Source organism: Pelecanus crispus, chromosome 13 (genome assembly GCF_030463565.1).
Source record: "Pelecanus crispus isolate bPelCri1 chromosome 13, bPelCri1.pri, whole genome shotgun sequence".
In the NCBI taxonomy this organism is placed as follows: Eukaryota; Metazoa; Chordata; class Aves; order Pelecaniformes; family Pelecanidae; genus Pelecanus; species Pelecanus crispus.
In genome coordinates, this window is record NC_134655.1 from 13309965 (window position 1) to 13337802 (window position 27838).

Genomic DNA, 27838 nt, shown 5'->3' on the forward strand with positions numbered 1-27838 from the left:
CGGCCGGCACCGTCGCAGGTCACAAAAGGGTCGTTAACCCCCCTCGTGGTACCGGACAGCTAACAGGAGAAGGAGCGAGAGCAGCTACAGCCAGGCTTCCTCCCCGGGGCATGCGGGCAGCGACAGCACCCCGCCAGGAAGAGGGGTGCTCATCAGGCAGCGGGTGACTGACCTAGGTGCGCCAAGCACCTGGGGCCTCCAGTACAACTGGGAGACAAACTCACCTGCTGCACATCAGCAACACCATTACCAAGGCTGACACTCATTTCAGATTGCAGTCTTTGACCCACCAGAGAGATTTAGGAGTTGGGGAACGCTGTTGTTGCTTATTTCAAAACAAAAATATTAATTTACACATAGGCCATGGCCTTCAAGGTACTACAGAGTTTGACCTGAGATAACAGCACCATGAAGGCCAGAAGAAACAAGCTGCTGTGAGGCCCCAAAACACTTCCGAATTAAGCATGCACACACACCAGATTTTTCATGTTTGGGTGGGTTTAGTCTAATCTAGTGGAAACAGAAACACCTATGTACAAGATCTACATTTACCTGGGATTATTTCTGCTGAAATAAATAGCATTACTTAAAATTACAGAAAGGCAGACGAAAGGCCAGCAGTTCAGAATACTTTTCTGACAGCAGCACACGGGCAGCAGAAAACATGAAACACTGGTCAAATCAGTCAAACTGGCAAACCAAAGCTTTATTTTTTGTTTAAAGTCTTTGCTACAGTACCTAGGACTGCGCCTCTATACATAATTAACAATCATTCCTGAAAGATCTGTATTTGGCACCAGTTTGTGTTTACCTCAAACACTTGTGGGGAGGATTAATCTCAAATCAAATTTGGTTTTTCAACAGGAGCTGCCATCATGAAGCCAATTAGCTGAGTTATTGGAGAAGCTTAAAAACAAAACAAAACAAAAAAAACCCACAAAGTCCTTATCTAAACCAACACATTACAGAGAGCTCCAAAACAGAGGTCAAACATTAAAAGGCTGATATAGGCTCAAGTGGTTTATAAAACCTATAAAAAAAGACTACACCAGCAAATATGCCCTTTCGGTCCACACAGTTCAGCAATTAATGCAGGGAGCAACACTCGCTAGCTGGAAATCTTGTCATGGGAGAATCACAGGTATACCAACAGGAGTACCCAAAATCAAATGTTAAAACACTCCAATTCCCAATCCACATAAAAGGAGAGAGATTCATAGGAAGATTAAATCCATCCATGAAATCATAATTGGTTGGGCAGTTCAAACCTCCCCCAGCAGCCACATCACTCATACACACAGGCTCACGTGTACACGGCTCAATCCCATTCAAATTCCTCATGGAATAAAAGGATCCCAGCCTCTATTGAGTCTTTCCCTATCATGCAAGAAATAAGTCTGGCTGTGCTTTAATCACCATCATGTATTACTTCAGCCACAGAGTACCAGGCAGATTAAGTAGAAATGCACAGTTTTTAGCTCATCATCTCTGCAGAAGTGTTTGAGAGGCTCAGTTCCTGGAGAGTTCTGGGTGGGCACACAGACAAGTCTCTCTTTCATGCAGATTCACTGGCCTCTACTGGCTTAATAATGTGGTCCGGTTTGTTGCCAGCAGCATAGTGATCCCACATCTGAAGATAAAGCCGCTCCAGGTCCATTGTGTACTGTTTCGTGTTGAACAAAGGACTGGATATTCTCTGCTTCCAGACTTTGCCACGTATTTTTTTCAGGCTACAAAAAGAGTTAAAAGTAGTCATGAGGGATTCCAAACACTTCGTAATACTGTTTACTTTTGAAATCTACTATTTTCAGCTAACCCAGAACTGCCAGTACAACCGTTTCAAAAATATCTGCTCCCCCGCTTCCAACAAATTCATATTGCTGTTTCAATCCCTCATAATTTCTGATACAGACCAGCATGACCACTTCAACTCAGAAGAGCTGCGACATTAACGCATTAACTTGTTGCATTATCTGTACTGCGGTAACTTTTTACAGTGCCATTTTTAACCTGCAGTAAGTGACAAACTGCTTAATTTTCAATTTAGAAAGAACAAAAGGTGAGCTATATTGCACTTTTCACCAGGTCAGAGTCTGCACTTGAGCAATTTCTTCAGAACAGGGAGCACTGTTATTCAACTGGGAGCACTGTAAGTTTACTGTAAAAGCAAAATCTGAGTTAACTGCAAGACAAGAAACCTCTAGACAAGGATTGCCTAGCTACTTTAAATATTAAAATACCTGCAAGATTAAAACTACTGATAAGTCTCAGCACTGTGCCCAAATACAGCACTTTACGTTCTTGATGTTACCACATTACACAGTACAAGTTTGCTTACTATTCCAGATCAGTTCCCAGTTTCACAGCAATATCCTCATATTCCTGTCTACTTTTTGCAATGAGCTCAAGACAACCCAGGCAAGTAAGCTGGGAGGCAGCAACTCGTGATGCAAGAGTCTCCCCTGTAAAAAAAAAAAAAAAAAAAAAAAAGTAACAGGAATAGGCTTATCAAGTAACATATTGCAGAGTATGAGTTACTTTCCTTCTGCCTCTACAAGAGGCAAAGTTTGTTGGGCTTGCTGTTTGTTATTAAAAAATTAATAATATTCAAACCCATCTGTTCTACGTAGGTTCCCCAGTATATTACCTGGCATAGTGACCATTGGAGTCCCAGCCCACAGTACATCCATCCCTGTTGTGTGCCCATTGCAAAGCGGAGTGTCTAGACAAACATCAGCCAATTGCCCTCTCCTCACATGTTCTTCTTTGGGGGCAACAGGAGAAAAGATGATTCGGTTTTGGGAAAGACCCAAGTTTTGTGCATATTGCTGAATATTGGGTTCTCCTACAGCTGGGAAACGCAGCAGCCACAGCACGCTGTTTGGAACTCTTTTTAGGATCTGAAACAAAAATAAAGAAGCAAATACAGAAAGTTCAGCCAGAAACATTTCCTTTTCCAAACAAGAAATTACCACATACTGAAATGAAGTAAAAGGCATAATCATTCAGTATTTTAATCTTCTGAGGTACAGAGCAGGAAAAAAATAGATCACCGTTTCAAGTAGAATAACTAGGACTGCATTTCTAATCCCACTGAAAGAGATAGCAACTCTGAGCAACAGTTCAGGGACCAGTACTTAGTAAGTCTTGAAATTTATGGTCTCATTTATTTACAGGCCCTTGCTATGGAATATAAAAAAATTACCCCTCAAGTAACTCCCAGCAATGCACTATAAACTGGACCTTGATACAGACACTCAGTGCTCAGATCTATCAATCTACCAACTGCCAAGGCCAGTTGTGACTTAATTGTGCAGATTAGGGAAGGCCCAACTTATTTCACAATGGAGTACAAGCATATTTAAGCTGGCCAAGATGTAATTTTTCACTGGCTAGAAGCACAGATGCTATTTGAAATAAATCTAAAAAATTCTATGTTCTATTAAGTCCCGCAACATGAGCATTGTAAGGATTCAAATGGCTCAGGTCAATGTTTTCACAGAACAGTTACAGTTTTAACTTGCATGAAGTTTCTCCTAACTTGAACAGACCAGCTATGTTCCAGAATTCTGACCTTAGATTTCCTATTAGAAACAGATACTCACATTAGCCCACATCTGTAAAGTGGAAGGATCAATCTTATACAGCTGATTAAAGTTACAGTATACAACAGCATCCTCTGGTAAGCCATACTGAGAACGGGTAGTAACAATTATAGTTCGTGGAACTTCTTCACCAGTTGCTGCTTTGTTGTTAATCTAAAGAAAGGAAATAGCTATTGGAACACTGAAATTGCAAGAAACAAGACTATACCCTGTGGAATCATCCTGACACAGCAACATTTGTTAGCATCGTAGGTTACTGTAAGCATATCTTCGGTTTTATTATACTAAACCAAAATTGTCTACTTACCCATAACAAGAATTTAACTGGTACGTGTACACACTTGTGGATACCACAATGTTGCAACCACCAAGGCACAAAACACTGGGCATTTTCATGCCCTTGCTATATCTCCCTGAAATTCCAAGTAACTGGAATAATTGGAAAGAAGACTTATATAAAGAGGCATTACACATGGACTCCTCCCCTCCTGAAGGTCACTTCATTTCCTTGAGACCAAAAATGAAATTAAGACTTCAAGAAAGAATAAAAAAGTATTTAGAAAGCAAAGGGGTTTTTTTGGCTTGCTTGTTTTTTGTAGTTTGTTTTTTGGAGGTTGCTTGGGTTTTGGGGGATTTTTTAAGATACAAAGACAACAGGCACAGAACAGATAGTCAAGACTGAAGATGCACACTAATATGTAACCAATAGACTGTACAGAACTAGCTGACAAGGAAATAATGGAAAATGCTGAAAATTAGACTAGAAGAATTTATTAATGGACTTTCGAAAAAGAATGTATCTTACAGCCTTCACAAAGAATAGGAATATGCTAATAAAAACCAGCAGAGGATGGAGTTGGGATAGTCAGAATACCATGCAAGTCTTGAGGATTAGGAAAATGGAAGTACGATATTTTTTTTTTTTTTTAAAATAAGGACAGGCAATGGTGGGATCAAAGATAGATAAAAACATCAGTACAGACAGGGCAAAACGGGTACTTAGAGCCTTTTTGTTTGAAAAAATTATTTTTTTTTTTATATATATATATATTTTACATACTTATATATTTAAAATTTAGCTCAGTGGCAGTGCGGCCAGCCAAAATAACTGTACTGTTGACAAACTTGACATGAATGACAATGACTTACTGCCACTGACTCGGTTAGAAGATGCACAAGATAATTTAGTTCAACAAAAGCTGGTAAAAGTGCTACTTATCCAGGTCACTGAGGAGACCTCAAAAACACAATGCACAGCTCTCGTTGACCTATGCCCAAAAGTAGCCGATCAAATTAGAACAAGCATGAAGAAGGGTTATATTAGTGTGATCAAAAGATAAAATTCCAGTTTTAGAAGTGCACTGACAGAGCTCAGATTGTTCATCTTGGTGGTGGAGTGCTAAGAAGACAAGAATTCTCTATTATTCTCAGGGAACAACAATTTCAGAAAAAAATGCTAATAAGCTTACTGACCAAACTAAGACATAACCTATCACCAACTTAAAGAAAAGTCTCAGCTGTGAACAAAAGAACTCATAAAAAGAATCCAAGGCATGAGATTATGGAAAGAGCAGTGATAATAAAAGGTCTCATAAAATGACATAGAAGAGTCTTCTGAAGGACTGCAAACTGAATAAAATTCACAAGTCAAAATACGGTATTTTTAAAAAGGAAGATCTGTTCTGCAAAGCAAGAAGTATTAAACAAAACCAGTAACTGTCACTACCACTAAAATCCCATGAACTGTTAAGCACTGAGAGGTGGTGGTATAGTGCATAGTTCAGAAAGATATAAGGAGGTGAACAAACATTGGTGAGATACAGTGGAGTAACTTTGCCTGTATTACCCAGCAATTTTTTTTCTAAAGGAAAAACACAATGGAAACTGGGTAACAACTCACAAATACCCTGCAGGCAATGAGCAAATCTTGCCTTCAAATTCTGAACAACCAAGTATCTTCTTTATGCAACAGGATTAAATTTCCTTGGACTTCAGATACCTCTTGACATAACCCCTCTATCTTTGGATCATCTTCCAGTACATCTGTGGCTTATAACACACTTGCGAGTTTCTTTCAGTATGAGAACTAAACAAATCAACATAAGACAGACATTTGCTTGGAGGTTTTTGTTCCTTGCTATGTTAAAGCATACACATATAATAAAATCCAAGAGAACAGCGTCTTGAAGTGCCTCACCTGAGTAGTTGCTAATCCATTACTGATGTTGAATCCATTGATAGTTATCTGAATTTGCCCACGATTAATCATCTCAATCACAGCTTCTGCAATTGTGTTCATAGGAATGACTGGCATACTGAGAGCGGCATTGCCATCTGCATTGTCACAACTGTCAGGACACTTCATCTAAGGCAGATCACATAAGCATCAGAGAAAGTACTAGCTTCAGTCCCTGAGACTGAACATACGAAGAAGTAGCTCTCACCTTAACAATCTTGACATCAGGGAGGCTGTCAAGGAAAGCCTTCAAGTCAATGCCATTCAAAACAATTCTGTTATCATAAATATGACCATTGGACTTGAAATCAATGACTGCTTTTTTCTGTTAAAAAAAAAATTTCAAAAAGTTACAAGATCCCTTACCAAGTACTATATACTAAGTACCATTTTATAAAGACAGCTATGGAAAACTTCTACTTTTCTTGCCCTATCTTCCTACATACCTTCAGATGGGGGAACATGTTGGCGTGGTCTCCAATAAAGAAAGTGTTTGGCATGTAAGCTAATTTCTCCGAATACTGCTCAGCCACCTCAACTGGGGAAGTTTCTTTATCTGTGATGATATAATCCATGAACAATGCCCCACTGGTTCCAGGATACCCTAGCCACATCGCCTAAAAACCAAGAAAGCAAGGCTCCAGTCCCAGGTATATTGCAAAAATAGAGGAAGTTAAAAATCAACACATAATAAGTTAAATTTTCTACCTACAAATTCAAGTTCCTTCTTGTGCTTTGTCAACTGAAGAGCAACCACTAAGCCCAAACTTTCACTACCGAGACAATGAACAGTTCAAGGATGTTCTAAAATTGACCCCTCAAGCAAAAGGCCAAAGCATCCAACTACGTGCAGGTATAGCCACAATACTAACCATCAGTGATTACAGCTTCTCTTAGCTGAGACAACTTCTGTAGCCTAGACTGACTCTGATTCAGGCTTTGCCCATTCTCTTTCCATAGGCATTTTAGAAAATATTTAGTCAAAAATGTAACTCTGACATTGATTCTGACTCATGCCAACTAGAATTTCACTAAGCCTAAAGAGTTTAAAACCAGTAACTCATTTCCACAACTGCTTCAAATACCCTTTCTTTGTTCTAACTAATGCAAGAAAGCCAGTGGTGTAGAGGAACCTCATAGAATTAAGGAGTTCTCTTGCAGGACATTATCAACTGCCATAAAGCACAAAAACCCCAAACTATTCTGCTTCAACAGAATGATCCTATTTGCCTCACATATGCTAAGCCCTAAAAAGTCTCTCTTGCTTACTGAGAAACATGACCCTTCAACATTTTTCCACTCTGCCAGAAGCAAAAGAGAAACTCTTCCTACTCACAGGTATTTTTTTGGAGATACAAAGCCCTCTAACTTAGTTACCTGAATAGGTGCTGGTCTCAGGGCAAACAATTCATTTCGGGCTCCTTTGGTATAACCATTCATATTAATGAGAATGTGTATCCCATCCTGATGGATGCGGTCTGCTGCTTTTCCATTACATGGTATCTGAAGAATAAATAAATACATAAAAGTTATTTTTGTTTTCATTAATAAATGTGGTTAGTCAGTGTACCAATGAATAAATGTCAACTGCATAATTTAATTTAGGTGAAGACTTAAATCTCATTACTCCTGGTTTTACAGAGGTGTTTAAGTCCTCAACTCAATCAAAAAAACCCCTGTTGAAGCCAAGAAAAACCTAAGTTTGCTAGAAACAGTTTAAGCAGTTGCTGACAGAAATTGTAACTGTGGTACTTCAAGATTGCCTTGCACATTCGAATCTGAGGACCAATACCTAGCATTGCCAAGCTCAGCAAGTCATGTAGAAAAGTATCACAAATGGACCACAGAAGAAACTTCAAGCAACACTGAAACTGCTTCCGTTCTTGGCTAAATCAAAAACAAAGAAGAGCGGAGCTTCACACAAGGTATTACCAATGACTTTCAAGAACAGCAAAGCCTTGGAAGTTACAATGTGTCTCTTCCTATCTAATACTGAAAGGTAAACAATTTGCAAAGTTTTAAATTCCTCCAAGAATTAATTATATAATTAGTCACTACCTACAAGCAGATAAAAGAAAATACATGTCTCTAGTTCAGCAGCAGTAAAACAAAAACCAAAGGCTAGAAACTGAGGCTATACAAACCAGAACAACCCCACCAGTCTCGTAAGGCTAATTAATGATCAAAGCTCACGTAGGGCAGGTGGTATATTCCCAAACTAAGGTAATACAGAGAAATTACTTCAAACTGAACATCAAGAGTAAGTTAATTAACTACTCTGCAGCCACTGCTAATGCTGATTCACTCTACAATTAATATGCACCATAAAAGTACTTAATTTTTGTAAAAAGGGAAAGCTACTTCACATTTTATAGCAGAGTTATCGCATGCACGTAGGCAGTTCTATCTCTGAGTGGACAATAATCTCAGTTCCTATCTTAGTTTAACTTTTAGGAAGTTACATTAGTAATGCAATAGATCACAGCAAACTGTTTCTACCTGTTTGACCCTCCTGTACAAATCTCTAAGAGTTGCACTGTAACCCAAAAATATGAGCTTGATACTTCAAGAATTTTAAGTAAGAAAACTCAGCATATCACTCCAGGCAAAGGAAAGAATTTTTCCTAGATAGCTGTTAAGTGCAACAACAAATATCAAATTGCTGCCCTATTTTACTATGACCCAGGGCTTTCAACAACCACAGCTACAAAAGCAGGGGAGGGAGTAGAGGGGGGACAGGACACACACACACACGACACAGCTTTCCACAAGCATAACTGAAGCTCATTATTCTAAAAGAACATTTTAAAATACCAACTTTGCAAAACCCATCTCAAAGAGCAATTCTGCTGACATCAATTCAGCGTTTTTACTTATGAGAGCAGTTTCTGAAGAACACTATGAGTTTTAAAACTACATGCAAGTTTACTCTGTCACCTAATCTGGGACTGTCCAGGTGCCAATCCAGTTCCACTATTAATGTACACTCATTATCCCATGTTGCTTCAGGGTTTTGCCAGTTATCTTGAGAAAGTATAACAACTCCTTGACTTCTGTGTATACTGAAATCCTCATCAGTTTTCACACAGAACTTAAAAACAACAAAACCACATGTGTATGTTACCAGAAGGGCCTTTTGATAGAGGGGCAAAATCCTACTAATCATTAAGCCTCTGTCTGGCTTCACTGGAGTAAAGCAATCTCAAATATATTTGCAGTTGTGCCATCTTGACTTACCCATGACATTTAGATATGACCATTATCTTAGGACCTAATGGAACAGTTATTCAATATTGCTAATATTACTCTTTAATAATCACACAGACGTCACACAATAACCACTGCATCTCAGGTAAGGCATAACACCAATACATCTACACACTCCAAAATGCTCAAGACTAATATCAGCCTAATTCAAGAAATTATTGCAATTAAAAATCTCAAACTGAACTCTTTCTTCATTTAGGTTTGCTAAAAGGTCAATGCATCAAAAAAGCTCACCTGAGATAAGTCAATGAAATGATTTGCTTCAGCCATCACTTTTACACGGAAGTTTGTACCATCATCAGGACTCAGGGCGTAACAGAAAACCTAGAATATGAGGCCCCGAAAATTGAGTATCTGCAACAACTTGCCAACAAAATAACTTTACTGTAAAACACATGGTATTGCAATTTTAAATTACTTTAGCAAAATTACATCTAGTTTCATACAAATTATATTACATTTATTTGTGTGGCATTTACCAGTTGAGAAAGAAGTGTGCCGCCCCCACCCCCCCCAAAAAAGGGGGGGTGGGGGTGGCATTTGACACATTTGCACCAGGCCCTATACCTAGTTCTGGTGCTAGAGTACAGCACTGCATCTCGCACAGGCATATATACAATGTTCTCATCAGCGCAAGGTAAAGTAATTTTAACATGTATTTGCATAAGCATTACATTCTCTAAGAATGCCTTTTACAAGACACCTTTGAATTTGTAGTTAGCAAGAAGCATAATTATGACTCAGGTTGAACAGACAAGCTAAGCCTTGGGGAAGCTTTTTAACAGACTTTTTAAACAGCAACTAGTTCTCTCCAATTAAGAAACTGCAAATGTATGAGAAATTCAAGGTTGACAGGTTATGCAAACAGGCAACTTTAGTTAACCTAGCACATATAGATACAGAACAAATAGAACCAATATGCAGAGAATTTATTATCTTGCAGGACAAAAGCATAGTTTTAGTAAAATAATAAATTATTTCTATTTAGTATTTAAATTAAGCTCCACAGAGCTTTATAAATCCAGAACAAGAAAGACTGCCCTTTGTCTTGAGCTGATTCAAAGTTAAATGGTATACTCTCCCTACACCCCATGTACTCAGACCACCAATTTAATTGTTTCATGAGAAAACCTGCTTCACAGTCACATTTCCGATAACAATTCAAGCATGCAGCTTTGCCACAAGGATTTCAGACTACAAAGACTTCATGACCAGGAAAAAGCAAGAAGGTAAGGGAAAAAGAGCCCAAAACCAAACAAAAAAAGATTAATAAAAACCACTTTTGCAAGAAGGAAAGATTTACAGCCCTTTACAAAAATAAGTAAATTCTCATGTCTTGGAAAACAGGAGCTCAAAAATGAGGCAATTTAAACAGTCACAGGGCAAACAATCTAACCGCAAATTAGTTCTATTTACAGCCTCAATCCCTTAACACAACACCCAAATAAATACAGATGTGACTGTCTTTAGCAATGCTAAAATACATACACTCCTTCTGGAGTAAGTGTAGTGTATCATTTCCTTTTGAAAAAGCAGTAGCCAGACCAATCTGAAGTCCATGTTTGTGATTCAGGTATCCCAGAGAAAAATACATGTAAATAAACCAGCAGCAGAGAGTGAACAAAACACAGATGCGTATCTGTAAATGAGAAGTAACCAAACAGTAGTAGCTAGATGTTGAGACACACCTACTCAAAGAACAGCAGTGGAAGCTTAAAAGAATTTTTCCATGGTCCACAAAACCTACCTACAGTCATTCCAAGGACACATATCTAATTTGCTTACCTTCTAAATAATGCTTCATACTGGTAAAGGAGAATGACTCAGGCTGGAGAACTCTTCAACCCATAAGAAAAAAAAAAAAGCCCGCCAACAAAAAACAAACAAATAAACCTAGAAATAAAAAAATTACGCTTCCCTAGTTCACCTGCCTGCAGCAAGTGCCACTTACAGCTGTATTTAAAGCTTTAAGCATGCCATTTATATTTTTACCTCAAATTTGTCTGGGTTATGCATGCCTGGGATTGACTGCATTAGGTGTGAGGTTGGGTGGTTTCCAAAATCAGAGCTCACATAGCCAATACGAAGTCGACCTTCACTGGCCTTCAAATCCTTGGGATGCTCATATGGTGGCTTGTGAAGAACATTAATCTGTCAAGAAAGCATACACAACTGTTTATAAACTCAGGAACCAAAACCAAATGCTAAACAGAGGGACAAAAAAACCCCCATGAGTTTGTAGAATTAGCCTTATCGCACATTCAAGTAAGCGGTCTGTGGGCATCTGCTGTTTCAAACCTGCATTATATGTATTCCATTGGAGCCCAGTGTAATGTCCATAAACTCTGTTACCAGATGTCACGTACCTACATTCAGCCAAATAAAGACAGACATCACTACTACAAGCTGACATTTCAGTATTACACCCCTCATTATTAAATATGCTGATACCACACCACTATGACCAGGAAGTTCTCAAACTACAAGCCACTTGTGACCAGAAGAGTATTCCTGTGAAATACCACAGCATGCTTTCTGTTCTTATGCTCACCATGTACCCCAGACATGAGCTTGTAGCCCCTATCACTGTCAGGACTATCAGGCTATTAAGACAAGCCAGTTTGAAAGCTAAGTGTTATTTTCTGAAGTTTGAGATCTTTACATTAGCTAACCACTCTTCCACTGGCTTGACAGTGTATTTTCAATTATAGTGGCAACCTGCTCAAGTAGTCCATCTCAATGCTCACAAGTGCTAACAGTCACAACTCTCTGGTTGAAGAGAAAAAGAAGTCGCATCAAATTTTAATTAAAGAATTTGCCATCAACCGCAACGCGTAACAGCTTGAGATGCTGTGCAGTCTTGTGGAAATGGCACACAGTTAAATAATTACAGCAAGAGAAGATATGTTTTTGGTATTCTACTGTATACAAAGCACTCCAAAACATAATCACAATGAATATTCAAGTACTTCCTGCTGTGATGCATCGCCCCTCTTAACATTGCTGCCATCACCACTAAAGTGAGTGCATCTGGAAATCCCAGAGCCAAACACAAAGCTCAGACGTTCCAGCAAGGATTCACAAGAGTCAAGGTCAGGTCCCAAGTGCTATGGGTGCTGGAAAGGACTAGATTTTGAGGAATGCTAACACACTTGATCTGTTTTACTGTCAGGAAAGAATAATTTACTCACTCTGCTTTTCCAACACCCCTCGCATATACTTTGCAAAACTAGATGAGCAACACTATGTCTATCTCTCTACAGGTCAGCATCTCAGAAACCTTACAAAGGCTAATACTAACTACGCAAGGATTAGATTTTCAGTAGGAACAGGCAAAACCACAAAGTACTTCACTCACAATTGGCCTGTGTAAGACTTCCTACCTTGTCCAAACACAGATTTCCATGTCTCTCAGCAATAGCCTTCCTAAAACTGTGAGAAAGGGGATACAGCATGCTATGATGTGGGTGGACAGAAGGCAGTCTGTTTTTCTCCAGTTGGTCAGCTACAATGCTAACCAGCTTCTTCATTCTTTCATCGTAGTCTGTCCAGTCACAGACAATCTAGAAGAAGGAAAAATTAAAAGAATATTAGGACAACAGCTTCCTTTGAGCCGTATCAGGTATTTCACAACTTGAGACTAATGCTTCTTCCAAAAATGGAAGCGAGAACTTCAGTAATTACTGTTGATGACTGTAGTCTTAGATCAGAAGGTAAGATTCTCTACTCTTCACATTTAAATTAGTGATTGGTTGAGGTGAACAAGCTTAGCATTTGCTGCAGAGGAATCTAAAGAATTACAATCAAAGCCTCATCTTCCTCACCTGCAAACAGTGGGCCAAGTTGCAGTAAGCATCTGGGAAATCAGGTTTCAGTTTCAGAGCAGTGCGGTAAGACGCAATAGCTTCTGGTATATTCCCTGAATCCTGTAAAGACACAGAAATGAGTCAGCAGATAAAGAGATACTCAGGGTAAGTACTCACAGTGCCCCACCATACTCTACAAGTGAATCATTCACATGTGCTACCTTGTGAATAGAGGCCAGGTTGCTGTGGGCATCAGCAAAAGCTGGGTTTATCTGAATGGCACGGGTGTAGCACTGTAAAGCTCCTTGAACATCCTGCATCTCCTTCAAAGTATTTCCCATATTAGAATAAGCATCTGCAAATGTGGGGCTGATTCTGAGAAATAAAGATAACGTATGTCATGAATAATAAAAGCTCCTCCTCCAATGAGAAACTATACCCATACCCAGATTTTTTGGTTTGCAAAGCAACTATCTGAATTAAAATATACTACTATAAGTCACTTCCTGTACAAATCTATGGCACTTTCCCGTTATGAAAGGCTGGGACTATTACAGATAGTATCCATTTACCTAATAGCCTCTTTGTAATGCATTAGAGCTTCCTGTAACTTTCCTTGCTGTTGCAGAACACTTGCTAAATTTGAATGCGCAGCAGCAAACTCTGGAAACACCTGGAAGAAAAAGAAGTAGAATCTGTCTCTCAAATGCCCCAAGTAGAACATATTGAAAAAAAAAAAAAAACAAACCACGAACTTGTGCATTTCTTACTCTTCTTTTTATATGACTCAAATCTCTGAGCAGATGTTCCTCCACTTACAACCAAAGAGGGAAAAAAAAAAACCTATGTCATATTACACATTCCCAACTTTAATTCCCCACCTCTCCCTCACCACATTCAACTGTACCTCAAGAGCTTTCCGATAAAGACGGACAGCTTCCTCAATATTCCCCTGTTCCCGTTTGATGTTTGCTAGATTGTTGAGAGAATCTGCATGAGTGGGACAAAGTCGAAGAGCTGTATTGTAGCATTCTTCTGCTTCTACCACCTTCAAAAAAAGGGATACTGTTAGTATGGCAATATTTGTTGTAACAGCACTGTTTATGAGAAGTCATTATCCAATCACTTTTAATAGATTCAAGGTGGAGGCTTCCTGAATTATTCTTCCTTATGACTAGCTAAATGAGGGTAACATCCCATCTTAATAAAGTTGGTGACACCTGGTGTCTAAAATAAACATTCACTATACTTTTAAAAAGGAAAAAAAAGTACTCCTTACACTGCCTTTCTCCTTTAAGGCGTTGGCCAAGTTACAATAGGCGTCGGGGAAGTGGGGTTGTAGTTCAATAGCCCTCCTGTAGGTGTCTATTGCTAGGTCTATTAGTCCTTGCTCATAATACACACAGGCAAGGTTGCCATGTACAACTGCATGATTTGGACTCAAACTCAAGGCTCGTAGATAAGCTGCTACAGCTCTGTAACAAAAAAAGAAGATAAATAATCATCCAGAGAGCAGCAATTATATTTACCTTGGTCATAAAAATGACCTACATTAAAAAAAACAAACTTCAAGGGATATGTATTATTAACACACACAAGTCTGTCCTGTAAGATATTACTGAAAACACAGAAGAGTACTGCCTGAATTAAAAGCCCAATCAAAGGATGAATTATTATTATTCATGTTATTTTAAAGCTATGCCCAATTCTGTAGTGACTAGCAGACTAGAAGAAATACTTTGTAAAACAGGAATGTTTTCCTCCTACCTGATGCTGTATAGTGATCAACATAAGTCTTCTGGGAAAAAAAATAAAACTTTCATCTACGTTTTTAAACACTCTTCTTACTAGGATAAGCATGAGACCTTTGCTCCATTTTTCTTCCAGTTTATTATTCAATTGTAACAATATAAACAGTATCATATTATTACATCTTTATTCTCTCCACTAACCTAACCTATGTATCATGCTTTACTTACACTTCAAACTTCACTTTGTTCAAAAGTGCGATCTTTAATTATATGCTCCTATAGCACTATGACTGATGTATTCAAATCCGATTTACAGAAAAATCACAACAGTATACATAGTAAGTAAATTCTGAAAAAGGTGATGTAAAGTCTAAAATGATGAGGAAACATGCCCTTGGTTGGCCTATTAATTTGTGGTTAAACCAGAAATCACAGAATGATTTATACTGTGTGTAATGCTAGTTAGAATAATTTACCTGTTCCCTGCAAGCTTTCATTAAATTTGGAGCCACAAACCACAGCTACCAGAAATTATAATCCAATTAACAGATGCAAATGGTACATTGCATATAAACAAACACAGCCTGGATCTTCTTCCAGAAACAAAAGATTCACATATCAGATTAGAGGTCTTAAAACAAGTTAGTTCAAAAAGACAGCAACAGTACTGGAACCCCATGCAATAACATGATGCTGACACATAACAAATACAGAATATTCAATCACATGCTTAGCTGAATTTCAGCATTTCAGCTTGTCTTACATAGAAGGAAAATTTTAGAAGAGACGCACTTCTAGATCATGTCTTGAATCACATAATGAAAACCGAGAACTCAACACTTACTACCTTTCTCAGACATCTTGTCTTCACCCATTCCCAGCCTGAATTTCAAATCTATTTTCATCAATACCTTCAGAAACTCTCATTTTTAACATTTTATTAAGTACAGGAAGATAACAAAGGAATACATTCCAGAGGAATTTTTTTTTTTTTTTAAATTCCAATAACCTGCTCTGTATGCATTTCAAAGCCATTTGCTTGCTTAGCTTACAGCAGAAGTCTTTGCTATACTGTCCCAAGAGATTTTTACATCAGGAATCTAATTTGTATCTTGATAAATCTGATAGGCCACTGACAGAGCGACAGTACTTATCCACTTACCTGTCAAATATCCTTGCCTCCTTCAGGACATTTCCCAGATTGATGTAAGCATCCAAAAAATTTGGGTCAAGTGTTACAGCCTGAAAATATTTTTGAAGTAACAGTTTTGAGCATTAACATAAAAACATTTTCTATGAAACCTAGTTGGTTTTTGGGGGGGGTTGTGCATTGAGGGTTTTTTTGTGGGTTTTTTTTGTTTGTTGGGTTTGGGGTTTTTTTTTAAATTTGACAAACCCAATCCGTAAGCATCTAAGACTATAAATAACCTAGCAAGGAATGAAAACTTAAGTCTTATAAATCAATCACAGAGCATCAAAGTTATTTATCTGTAGAAGTGACAGCATACACTATCTTCAAATTTATTCATTTGCTTACCTAGTCAGTTGCAACTACTGCAGAGTAAAAAGTGTTAAACATTTATTTCACATTAGGCTGATCATCACTTAACACTCCTGCCTACCCATGCTATGCTTCCTCTAATTTGTTTTTAGAGGAGAAAACCGTAAAAATCCATCTCCTTTATCTACTGCAAAATAAGACACCATTTAAAAACTTTAGCAGCCCAGGAAAAGAGAAACAGTTTCACAAGAGAGAGAAAAGAGCAAATACATCGTGTGTGTAGGGAAAATTCAGTAGCCATTTGGGGGGGGGGAACCCTGAAACACCCAAACATTTTCACTCCCTTCAAAACTAGTAACATGCAAAAAACTTAAGAACCAATAAAGTTACAGAAGATGCAGTAACAAACTACATGTGAGTATTTGACAGGTCACACTCTTACAGTCTTTCTCATGGGAACTATTATTTCCAAATTAAAATACTTTATAATCTATCACTAACTAGACACAGATCCAAAAAAAAATCTCAAGCAGTTACAATTATTTTTGTAGATCTTAAGTCATAAATATCAGGAAGAAACTGTCCACCACATCTTAAATCCTGATTTAGGTCACTTCAGACACTTGAAAGATGAGTACAAACTGAATTAAGATACCAACCAGAAGGTATCAAACAACTAGTTAATGACAACAATCTAGAGAACTCTGAAACAATAGTGGTGAAAAAATAATCCTGGAGAAGAGGAATTAGTGTGCCACTTAAAAATGTTCTCTCCAGTTACTCAAAGGGCAGTAATACCTGGAACAAAAATCACAATGAAAAATGATTTTAAGCAGAAAGTTTTTTCTCCCTCTCACACACAAAACACACAAAACATTATTCCCATCAAATCAGATTTTTAAAAAACTTATTCCGGAAAAGGACTGTAAAACAACTGAATGAATTTTCTTATATTTGACATATGTGTGAAGTCCTCAGGGCAATTCTAAACATATCTCTCTAGTGGCATACAGGCAGTCTGAAACATCAGGAAGTAAAAAAAACTATTAACACAGGCTGTTCACTAACAAGATCATCCGAAGTTCTCTGCTGATGAAAATATTTCTATCATCTACAAGCAGACAACTGCATGTAAAATCTAGCAATGAAGTTGACTGGCTTAGATAGTTACCTTTTCAAAGTGATGAATTGCAAGCCAAATTTCTCCTTGGGCATTGAAAACACAGCCAAGATTACTCCAAGCCACTGCAAAGTTTGGTTGAGTCTCAATTGCTTTTAAGTAACAGGCCTTGGAACAGTTAAAGAAGAGAGATACAAGGGAAGGGGAATATTTGTAAAAAGAAAAAAATGAGAAAAAAATAATTGTTAGTATGCCTTCTCTAACCAGCCAAAAGTGACCCTGCAGTATAGGCTAGCTTGCGCCAAAACTAATGCGCTGCAAACTGTTGTTGATCCTGCGCCAGCGCAAACCAAAACCCAGGTGCAAGCCCACCATTTTTCAGTTATGCTGATAACAAATTAACATGCCTTTATACACCAGGTCACCGCAGAAATCATCTTAGAAATAATTCAAGTAGTTCAGCAGAAATATCTGCCACCCTTAAGCGCATAAAAAACAAAAAATTACTGTGTAAAAAGAACTTCACTATGAAATAAAATTATGAATTGTGAAATACTCTAAACCAGACAGAAATTACTTTAAAAAATGAGAAAAGCTACTGAGAAAGATGAAGCCATTCTTCCTTTTAGTTGTCCTTGTCAAGTGAGATGACACACCCAATCCATATCTTGTTTCCCAGTTTCTTCAAATACATTCAATCATCTGCAGCTTCAAAACCTCAAATGACAGGATTGCATGAAGGTTTAGGTCCCTGTAATGCAAGCGCAAAAAATCGCTGCGCATCCTAAACAGCACGGCGCCACGCTATCGCTGCGAACTGCTTTGCTATATTGATTGCCCCTAGGTCCAGTGAACGGCCAACCAGAATCATTAATCTACCAGACAGGCCCATACAGAAACTCACATATTAAATTTGATGTCTGAACTCTAAATGCGTTACAACCCAATTATATCCAAAAGGCTACAGCCTGGAGCTTGGGCAGTCACCCAATCAGAGATTAATCATCTAGTCAACCGTTCACAAGGGCTTAATCGCACGCATTGCGCGTTACCGCTGCGCAGCCTTTGCGCTACTGCAGGATCACAGCGCATCATCAGAAGAGCAGAATGCTGCAATCCAAACAAAGAAGAAAAAAGGAAAAAAAATGAACAACCAGAAGAGTTAGAAGCTTTTACTATTAACTATCTCCAATTATTTCTTTAAAAAAAATATTTTAATTTACTTTTACTTTATTTCTTTGAAAGAATTTGTGGCTACTAGTATAAAATATTCTTACATTACTTGCTTGTAATTAAATATTTTAAGCTGTTTCTGAAGCCACAAGACAGAAGATTCAGGCATGGAGGCAAATGGTTTTGCTGTGGCAGTTACAAACCCGTTACCATATTTCTCATCATGTGACTTTTCGGTGCGTTCCTTGCTGGAAGAGGAGGAGGAGGTGTGTGTCTGCCCTAGATCCAGGCCTCGAGCTCCCTTCAGCGAGGCACCTTACGCATGGAATAGGAGGTTTCACCCACCTGAAACCTTCTAAATACAATATCAGTGGTGAAAAACCAAAAACAAGAGAGAAAATAAAACAAGATCATTAGTAAGAGTTCAACAAAGCAATTGCATTTTTTTGGATATGTCTTAACACATGGGAATGAGGACAATCTGTCTGTAACAAGGGAGACATGCAGAAGGGAGAGGGTTAATCAGGGCAATTGCATACAGCAGGGACTTTTTTTTTTTTTTTGGAAGAAAGGCTCTGAAATATCTACAAAGAAATTAAATTTTAGTTCAAACTGTAAGGAATCTGCTGGCTTGATCTTTCAAATGGACTGATAACCAAAGAAACACATTGCAATTTACTCAAGATGTTTTTCCTCATTTATTAAGTTCTCACAAAACGGAATAACACTTTCAAACTAGGTGTCTCCAGAGCTCTGAAACAAAGAAGTCAGCAACCTAAGGCAGGCGCAGTGTCTTGGCCTATACCAGTCACACTAAAGCTGCAGTGAAGTGCAATTCATGTTAGCTGTCCGCTTGGTGGGCTGAGAACCAAGTGTCTCAAAGACTGTTCAAACTCTAAATGCTGCTACAAAATATTTTCAACTTGGATCTGACCAAATCAATTAGGCTGCCCCAGGATGGTACGCACATCCAAGTTGTTAAGAGAAATCAAAAAATACAAACTTTAAACCTGCACTCCCATTACCCCATAAAGACCATAACCCTCCCCAAATGGTGCTACAGCCAAACAGACAGCTACGCTGTTCATACACTCCACTTTTTAGCATGCGCGTGGGGCTTGGAGTGACAGACGTGGAGTCCAGAGTGTTTCCGATTTCTCCACACTCCTCACCCCTGCAGCGCGGACGCGTAAGGTGGCTTGTAACAAGACAATTTGTTTGTGCAATCCAAGTTTTAACATGCCAAGAATTTTAAACTCATCTTGGTGTTCAAATTCACAGTTTAGGAAACACAAGACTGCTAGAAGCCACCTTTCCACTACAGCAAGTTTTCTTTCGATCAGTTCATTTCCCAAACAAACCAGCTTTGTCCTTCCGATTTCTTTATTTTGGGGGAGGGGAGAGGGAAGACATGAAGAAAAGATATTCGGGGGGTTCGCATACTGCGGCTATTGATCATTTACTAGCCTTTCTTCCACTATCAAGGGAAGGGAAAAGTTAAAAGAATAAAAATCTTTAAAAGCCAATATTACAAGGTAACATTTGGATAAGTTTCTTCTCCACTTACAAGCCACAAAGGACTTTAGAAGAGCAGCATTTTCAATAGCACCTGCATCGGACAGGGATCTCGAGCTAACCACAGGCTCTCTGCTTGGCATCAGCAGGCAAGCCTCAGATTTGAAGGACTGTTACTTATTTCCAGATAAGAGCATGATGGAGCCCCTGCCCAATACTTCAGAATGGTATCAGATAGTCTAGTTCAGCAGAAAGGCTTGGTAATGTTCCATTTCTTGACTTAAACCAACTTTTAAACATGGACATGCCATATCTTGCCCTGCAACTACTCTGGGGTGTTTCAGTGCCTTCAGTTTTCAGCAGTTTCTCAGACTGTCTGTAGATCAACGCAGATTTGAAGACTTGGTGCAATGTTCAAGTTTTCAAAACACTGACGTTTACATGTATTCTACCCAACACCTACCTTGGCTTCTTCCAAGCGACCCAGGGCTTTGAGCAGGTTCCCCAGGTCACTACGAACACAGTACAAGTCCTGAAAAATCAAAGTCACGCTATCAGCTTCAGGACTTCAGACGCCCCAAAGGTCTTCACAGAGAACTTGCAAAGGAACACCCCAGTCCTCTACAGCTTATTTTAAATTCTTAATAAATACATCACAAATGTAAATTATTTTTCTTGACCTAACATTACAGCCAACAGATCTTACTGATTTTAGTACTGTAAAAATACAACCATAAAGAAATACAAAGAAGAAAGTAATATTTCATATAGTTCCTCTTTAAACAGAAATATAAAAGAAACCTGAAGACAAATGCCCCCACACAAACAGCTTAAGTTCTTTTGCCATATATATTTGAAGCCCCCTTTTTTTGTTTTAAAGCATGACTGCAAACCTGTATTCTTAAGTTACACCATTGCCGCTATGGCTTTTAAATAGATTATATAGTGATTTTGCTTCCTGTATCCCCAAAGCAGTTTTTCTCAGTTTTTCCCCCTAACCCACCCATTTTCAACAGCCTTGCCACATGTTCTTGTTCTTTCATTTGTAACCACAGCACAGGCTGCAACTGCAGTATCTAGCAGTAAAGACCACAAAGAATGGGGACATTTTTGTCAATGCCAACAAAAGAAGTTTCTAACCTAAACAAAACTCAACTCCTGTAAGAAAACACCATCTTACAGTATTTTTAACCAGTGCATAAACTCCACTAGTCACACCACTTCGCATAAGTTAGACAAGTTCACCTAGGCTGAAGAACACAGCAAACAAGATTCTGAGCTCTTCTTGGACTGGGTTTACATTTGCTTTTCCAAAGGAAAAAGGATATATGCACACCAGACTGATGCTGCATTTTAAGTATTTTTTGACAAAATGTATGACCAAATAGCAAGCAGGTACCTTCATCATGATGAGCAGTACTATACAAATTATTTGAGTACAGTGCAAAATAAACAGGAGATAGCAGTCTGATACACTATTTACTAGAAATGTCAATTCAAAACAGTTGCAACAAAAATCCAAACATCAGATCTATTTTATAGGAGTCACTTATAGACAGATACTCAGCTTCAGCCTATAAAACATAAAAATGATGCTTCTGTAAACCAGTCCACAGTTTAAGTCTAACCAGGGCAACTCTCATCACCATGAAATTTCTGAATTCATGATAAAGTTAATACCTGATGATTTTTCAAGAGCTCACATTTGAGTCTAAGCAGTGACTCTCACTGTAATAATACTGCCTTAAAGCACATGAAGCTAAATACGAGGTTATTCACTGGAACTTCTGACTTCAGGGCAAAAAAAGAGAAAACCAGTTCCTTGCTTTTCTGTTATCTCAACAATACAGATAAGTACACAACAGCAGCCCTTACTGTATTGCAATATAAAACTTTTTGCTACAGAGGTCTTTCAAAGATCCTCAAAAAAAAGTATTAAGTAGATCATTAAGTTTATGGTGTACAGGTTGGAGGGAAAGATTATCACTTGTTCATTCTTTGAACCCTGCTATTTGTGTGTCCTGGGACAGTAGTAAAGTATGGAGTTCTTCTATACAATAAACTGTTACTTACAGGGTTGTACTGAAGGGCAGACACATATGCCTGTACTGCTCCTTCCATATCACCTGCAGCTACCAGTGCAGCAGCCAAATTAATATATCCATCAATGAAATCTGGTTTGAGGCGTAGTGCATGTCTATAATGTTCAATTGCTTCTTGTAGCTGTCCACGTTCCTTGTACACATTGCCTAGATTTGAGTAGGCTTCGGCCAACAGTGGATTCTGTTTAATAGCCAAAGTGCTGAAGTGAGCAGACCTGGAGAAAATTAGACAAGTTAGCAAAAAACAAACAAACAAAAAACCAAAAAACCCCACCACCCAAAAAACCCTCAACCCTTGATTTTCAGCATTTGCCTGTTTCCCTAGTTACTTAATGAACATTCATGCTTAAGTGAGCCAAACATACAGCCAACAAATCTGGATTTACAAGGCTGTCTTGTATGTTTAGGTTCTCCTAGCTTAAACTATCATCTCCCCTGTTCCTATTTTAGACTCTGCTGAAGACAGACAACTCTCATTTACAATCAGTAGGGTTCAAGTTGCCTCATCAAACCTGAACTCAACGCACTTGGAGAAAACACAACAGAAATTCTGTGAAGCCTCTTCCAACATTTGTATGCTTTAAGTAATGTTCCACTCAATATTCTTTTCAAGAAGCAGGACATAACTGAGAGATGTAATGTTAAATTCTGTGGTGTCCTCCCCCATCTTATTTTCCTATATCCAACTGTTATTACAACTTCATTTGGAAACCTATTAAAATAAACCTCAGTCAAAAGTTCTTACTTCCTTCACCAGCTCACACAGATTTACAGCTAGAAATTTCAAGTAAATTTCAAAATGCTTGAGGCACAGAAAGCAAGATCAGGAACAGGCAAGCAGAAACAATAGAGACAACTTTCAGATGACAAAATCCTTACCTAATCATGCCATTTCACAGCAAACAATCAGTCTTGCAACTTAAAAAAAAAACAAACCAAACTCCACAAACCCCCACAGTGCAGATGGAATAAGTAAATAAAAGCTTTTTTTTTAAAAAAACATATGCAAATACCTGCAGTACACACAAGTGTGGCTGACACTCCAATATTAATGTGTACAGTATTTTAAAATAGCATGAGAATAATAATGGCAAGACCTGTTGTTTGTTGTAAAGCTAGCTATTCAAATTTGTATTTCTCTTACTCTAACAAAATTCAAAAAGGAAGAACATTATTTTTGACCAGTCCTTACTGCTGCCAGTAAGTCAGTATTTGCATTCAGTGATAAAAAAAAGAAATCAATGTTAGAATAGAACTTTTGTCAGCTATGCTTAGTACTATTAGAGGTGCAAACTATAAAGAAAGCTTGACACAACACCTCAAGTCTCCTACCTGTCCAATCTGCGACACTGGAAGTGAATGGATGATAGTAATAAAAGCACACCAGTATTATCAGGCTCTTGTCTCCAAAGCTGCATGCAGTGTCTCTCTGCTGCTTCAAAGTCTCCTGCCTGATACTCACGGTGAGCCAACTCCGCTAACCCTTGGAAGGAAAGCATACGTTTCGTTGGTTCTGGAGAATCACCAAAACATTTAAAGGGGGAAAACAAAAAGTTAGATAATGGGAACAAAACAAAACAAAACAAAAAAAAAAAACCAACAAAATAAAACCATGTGAAAAAAAGTGTACACGACTGAAGGATGAAAATGTTTGAAATTACATAAAACACTACAGCACATGGCAGTTTGCACTCCCAGATCTTCATGCCCCAACCTATTACTATATTTCTAACATTATCTGTACAAGTCCATGACTTCATCAGCTAGTAACAGGAAACATGTAATGATGTGAGTATTGTCAATCGTTTTCCATTAACCTGAAATATATTTAAAGAGATTCCTGACATGGTATCGTACTTTGGTTCATAACAGTAGAAGCGCTGCTAACAGAACAATGACTCCCCTCACTCTCCCCCAAGACTGTAAATCTTACGCTTTTTAGCATTGTAAGTAAGTTCTAAAAACTTAGTAGGGAAATGAAGGACAGCAGACAAAGACTTCAAAGGACTTGAACAGAAGAAAGTTTTGCTGTGCCAGTAGTGAAAGCCCTTAAAAAACAAAACAAAACAAAACAAAAAACCACACACAAAACAAGCCAATGTGTAACAGTCCTTGAATCCCTATACTCCTACATTCTCTATATGAGTAAAAATTCCTTGCAGAAAAAAAATTGGCCTCGGAACAGTATCTGATGAGGGACAAACATACACTTCAATGATTATGCAACTGGCCTACAGAAGGAACCATTAAACAGACATGGTACAGGAAAGGAGTTACTGCTTCTGGAGGCTTAGCTGGAATAGGAGTGACAAAATCGTTTCAGGATTTAAGATACAATTGCGGAGAACAAAATTCTTCAGTAAAACACCACCTGTTTTAGACAAAACACCTGTGTGTGAAAAGTAAATACAATTTCTTACAAAGCACAGTTCTGTATTAAAATATAGACGTGCAGCTTGGAAAAAAAAAATCACAACTATTCATTCTAGAAAGAAGTGTTGGCCTTCAAATTCTGACTTTATATCAATGACTCTTGGCATTAAAATGTTTGATTATTGCAAGTATCTCTTATTTTTCCTCCTGAAGTCTAGTGTTTCCAGTACTCTGCAGTCACTTAATTTCATTCATGAAACGCTTCCCACCTGGACCTACATAGTTTTAAAATTTTGAATTTAAATGATAAATCCTTCTAATACAAGGAAGCACCTCAATATCTGAGTACACATACTTTTGCAGTTAGGTACTAAAAAAATCCTCTGAAACTCTTTAATTTTTTTGTGAGAACTTTAAGATAGCAAAATAATCACAAAGAGATAGGTACATAGTTACTGGGTAGTGTTTATTTTATGAAATCGGGATTGGTGTAAATTATTTTCAAAATTGCTTTTTTAGCACTAGCAGGTTTTGAAGATAAGATTGCAAACACTACATGATGTAACTAAAGTTGTTTTTCCAGATAGTATAGTCTCTGTCAGTGCTAAAAACTTGAACTGTTTCACAGTAAGTTGGAGCTAGCAAAGCTACTCACTTTCAGATACTTGACAAATTACTAACCAAGTATCTTCATCCAGATTCGATTCCTGCTTTCTAGGAGCCTAGCTTAATAGTTTTCCAACCCCGACAAAGGGAAAGGTGGACATCAGTATCTGGTTAAGCCTACCAGCAATAAACAGATGCAACTGTTATTTAGCATGAGAATGACAGCACCATTTACAAAAGTCCAAGGTGCTGACAGTAATAATGATACTGGAGTACCAACACACTGTTCCTCACTCCCTCCTCCTGCCGTTAACAGCCACACAGGTCTATCCCCTCTGGCAGTCAGCATATTTTCAAGTTCTGCTGATGGCACAAACACAGGGAAGCTGGATAGAGGAAGAACGTGTCCCGTGGACCCAAGTAATTTCTTCTTCAAATAAATTTTAATGATGTTATTAAATTTCAAAGCTAAAGCAAAAAAAATCTCAAAAGTTTAGATTTACATTCTTATGACCACTTGGAAAGAAGCTTCCAGCTGTTACCTAAATGCTACGTTTTGCCTACTTCAGCACAAAGTGAAACTGAATTTGCAACACCCAGGGCAAAACAGAAGGTGGTGCAGAAATACTGTATTTAACACCTCGGAATAAGAATTGCTAACAAAAGCAACCAAGTGAAACACTAAAATTTTCTCTCATTCATCAAGTCTCTTCACAAAACAACCTCCCCCAGAGGAGATAAAGCAAACCAATCACTCAGCATAAAATAGCCAGTAATCCACCTCCAAACAAGTGTTTTGGCAATGATCCTCGAGAACTTTATTGAAAAGTAGGAAGTGGACAGCTGTATCGCAAAGTTCAAGATGAGCTGAACTTTTAACAGAAAGTTGGCTGGAAGAAAAGTTCTACAACCCAAAGAATCCACAACACAGCCATCAATGGTTGCTCACTGAATCCATTTCTGAAGAAAATAATTGCAGTGAAGAGTCATAGCCAGAAGAATCCCTTGTTGAGTCTTACATACATGAATTTATGTACCTAGGCTAACTTGTGCCACATACTTTGACTATGACCTTGGAAAAGTCTAGTATGTGCTATGACAATGACCCTTCCTGAGACTTCTACAGAATACAAGCAAAATAAAAACCTGCACAGAACCATCACAAATGTACCAAAGGCCATTTTTTTCCCCCCCGCAGAAATAACATCCTAAGCACTTACCATACACTCATGCTCAACCTTACGTTTAGACAAAAATCTAGGCCCAGACAGAACAGTTGCCACCTCCATCTGGGAGGTGGTGGTGGTGACAAGGAGCACAGGACTCTCCCCAAGCACGCACATGTTCTTTTCACGATCAAGGCTGCAAGAGGATGCTGCAGCCTCACTGACTAGACACGTATTCTAGCTGAGGAGCAAAAAACCACCATATTGCAACACTTAGCCTCTCCATCTCCACTTCTGTATCACTACCATTTCCCTTTACATCCCAAACTCTGCATTGCTATCCCACCTCTTTCTCCACAGATCCTATTTTTTCCCTATTTTTCCCAGACATCGTTTCAGCTTTTCAGACTCTTCCTCCCCTCTCACTACCAAAACACACAGAAATCTGGGAGATAAAGCTGTGCTGTGCTGTCCTTTCATCCTTTCAGTAAGCAGAATACTTCTTTTTTCTTGCTCTACAGGGAAAATGGCATTTCTCCTTTTCTCTCCCCCGTCCCTCAAGTTCTGGATCTGTAAACTAAATGTAGGACGGGATCTTTCTTAGCTAAAGCATGCTATCTTACTGTCCAGAAAAGCACTGTACTTTTCAGCTATGCCACAGAAAACCTGCTCCTTAAGCGTAGCAAGAAATTCTGGACCAGTCAACGTACATTTTGGGTCAGGTTTTTACCCTCCTTCATCCTCGACGAAAACGCAGTCACCTGATAGTCGGATAAATATAGTAATAAGAGAACACCGCACTAAGAACTAATCGCGCCATGCTTCTCCAGGAGCGGCTCGCAGGCTGCGGCCGGGCAGCGCCAACAGGAGCCCACCGAGGGACGAGCCCGAGCCCGTCGGCGCCCCGAGGCGAGGGGGGACAAGCACAAAGGCGGCGGGGGCCGCGCCGGTAGCCACTGCCTCGCCCAGGCCGCCGCTTCTGGAAAGTTCCGCCGGCAGCGGGCCCGGCGAGCAGGAAGCGCCGTGCTCGGGGCGAGCCAGGCGCGGCCCCGGGGGGCGCAGGCCGCCGTGTGGCCCCGGGCGAGGGCAGGGCCCGGCCTCCACAAGGCTGCAGCGCTGCTGGCCCCGGCACGCCCTGCCCCGCGCGGCAGGCCACGGTACCTGTGCTGTCAGCCACGTTCCCCACGGAGGTCGCCATCGGGAAATGGGGTCGGTGAGGCTCTGGCGGAGGCAGCAGAAGGGCCGCGGGTGCGGAGAGGCCCACTCGGCTGAAGCGGGCGGCGCAGGACCGAGCTGCCCACGGTCCCGGCGCGCTGAGGCGGCAGCTCCCGAAATGGCGGTGGCAGAGGCCGAATGGCTGCTGCCGGAACTAGCTCCCCCCAGCAAGTAGTCCGGGCGGAGCCAGCCAGCGGGCCTCTACTGAGCCCTGTGCGGCGGATGGACCGCTACCGGAACTTCCTCCGTCTCCTTCCGCCGATGCCGCACCACGGAAGACACCGAGGGCAGTCCGGTATCCTTCCGCGCAAAGCCGATGCGACAAACGCAGCGGAGCTGCGCGTGCGCCGGCCCCCTCCGTCGCGCGGGTGCCCCCGCGGTTCCTCGGGGTGCCGGCGGAGC

The 27838-nt window shown here is 39.4% G+C and overlaps 1 protein-coding gene across 8 annotated transcripts; it reads right to left on the reverse strand.

The window, feature by feature from the left end:
* Positions 1-685: 685 nt before the first annotated feature.
* OGT (O-linked N-acetylglucosamine (GlcNAc) transferase) lies at positions 686-27508 on the reverse strand. Of its 8 annotated transcripts, none has more exons than XM_075720875.1 (22): positions 27383-27508; positions 23409-23559; positions 22048-22291; positions 20438-20506; positions 17338-17454; positions 15828-15907; positions 14194-14389; positions 13822-13962; positions 13487-13587; positions 13136-13289; positions 12933-13034; positions 12492-12671; positions 11101-11259; positions 9343-9432; positions 7219-7344; positions 6288-6458; positions 6050-6166; positions 5803-5970; positions 3606-3758; positions 2648-2900; positions 2339-2462; positions 686-1730 (listed from the first exon to the last, which is right to left on the reverse strand). In XM_075720875.1, the coding sequence occupies exons 1-22, from the start codon at positions 27417-27419 to the stop codon at positions 1556-1558; spliced, it is 3108 nt and encodes a 1035-aa protein (XP_075576990.1). In that variant the 5' UTR covers positions 27420-27508; the 3' UTR covers positions 686-1555. The 8 variants fall into 8 exon arrangements, with proteins under 8 accessions (XP_075576990.1, XP_075576989.1, XP_075576991.1 ...); XM_075720874.1 differs by having other exon boundaries at positions 23409-23589; XM_075720876.1 differs by lacking the exon at positions 27383-27508 and adding an exon at positions 26932-27017.
* Between the last annotated feature and the right edge of the window lie 330 nt (positions 27509-27838).

Bases quoted from the DNA above. Each gene is read 5' to 3' on its own strand.
- OGT (XM_075720874.1), bottom strand. From the start codon at position 27,419: ATGGCGACCTCCGTGGGGAACGTGGCTGACAGCACAG. The intron at 13,963-14,193 runs GTAAGGAGTACT...CTTTTTTTGAAG, and splicing joins CCTTAAAGGAGAAAGGCAGT to GTGGTAGAAGCAGAAGAATG. The intron at 13,035-13,135 runs GTAGCACATGTG...GTGTCTTTACAG, and splicing joins ACCTGGCCTCTATTCACAAG to GATTCAGGGAATATACCAGA.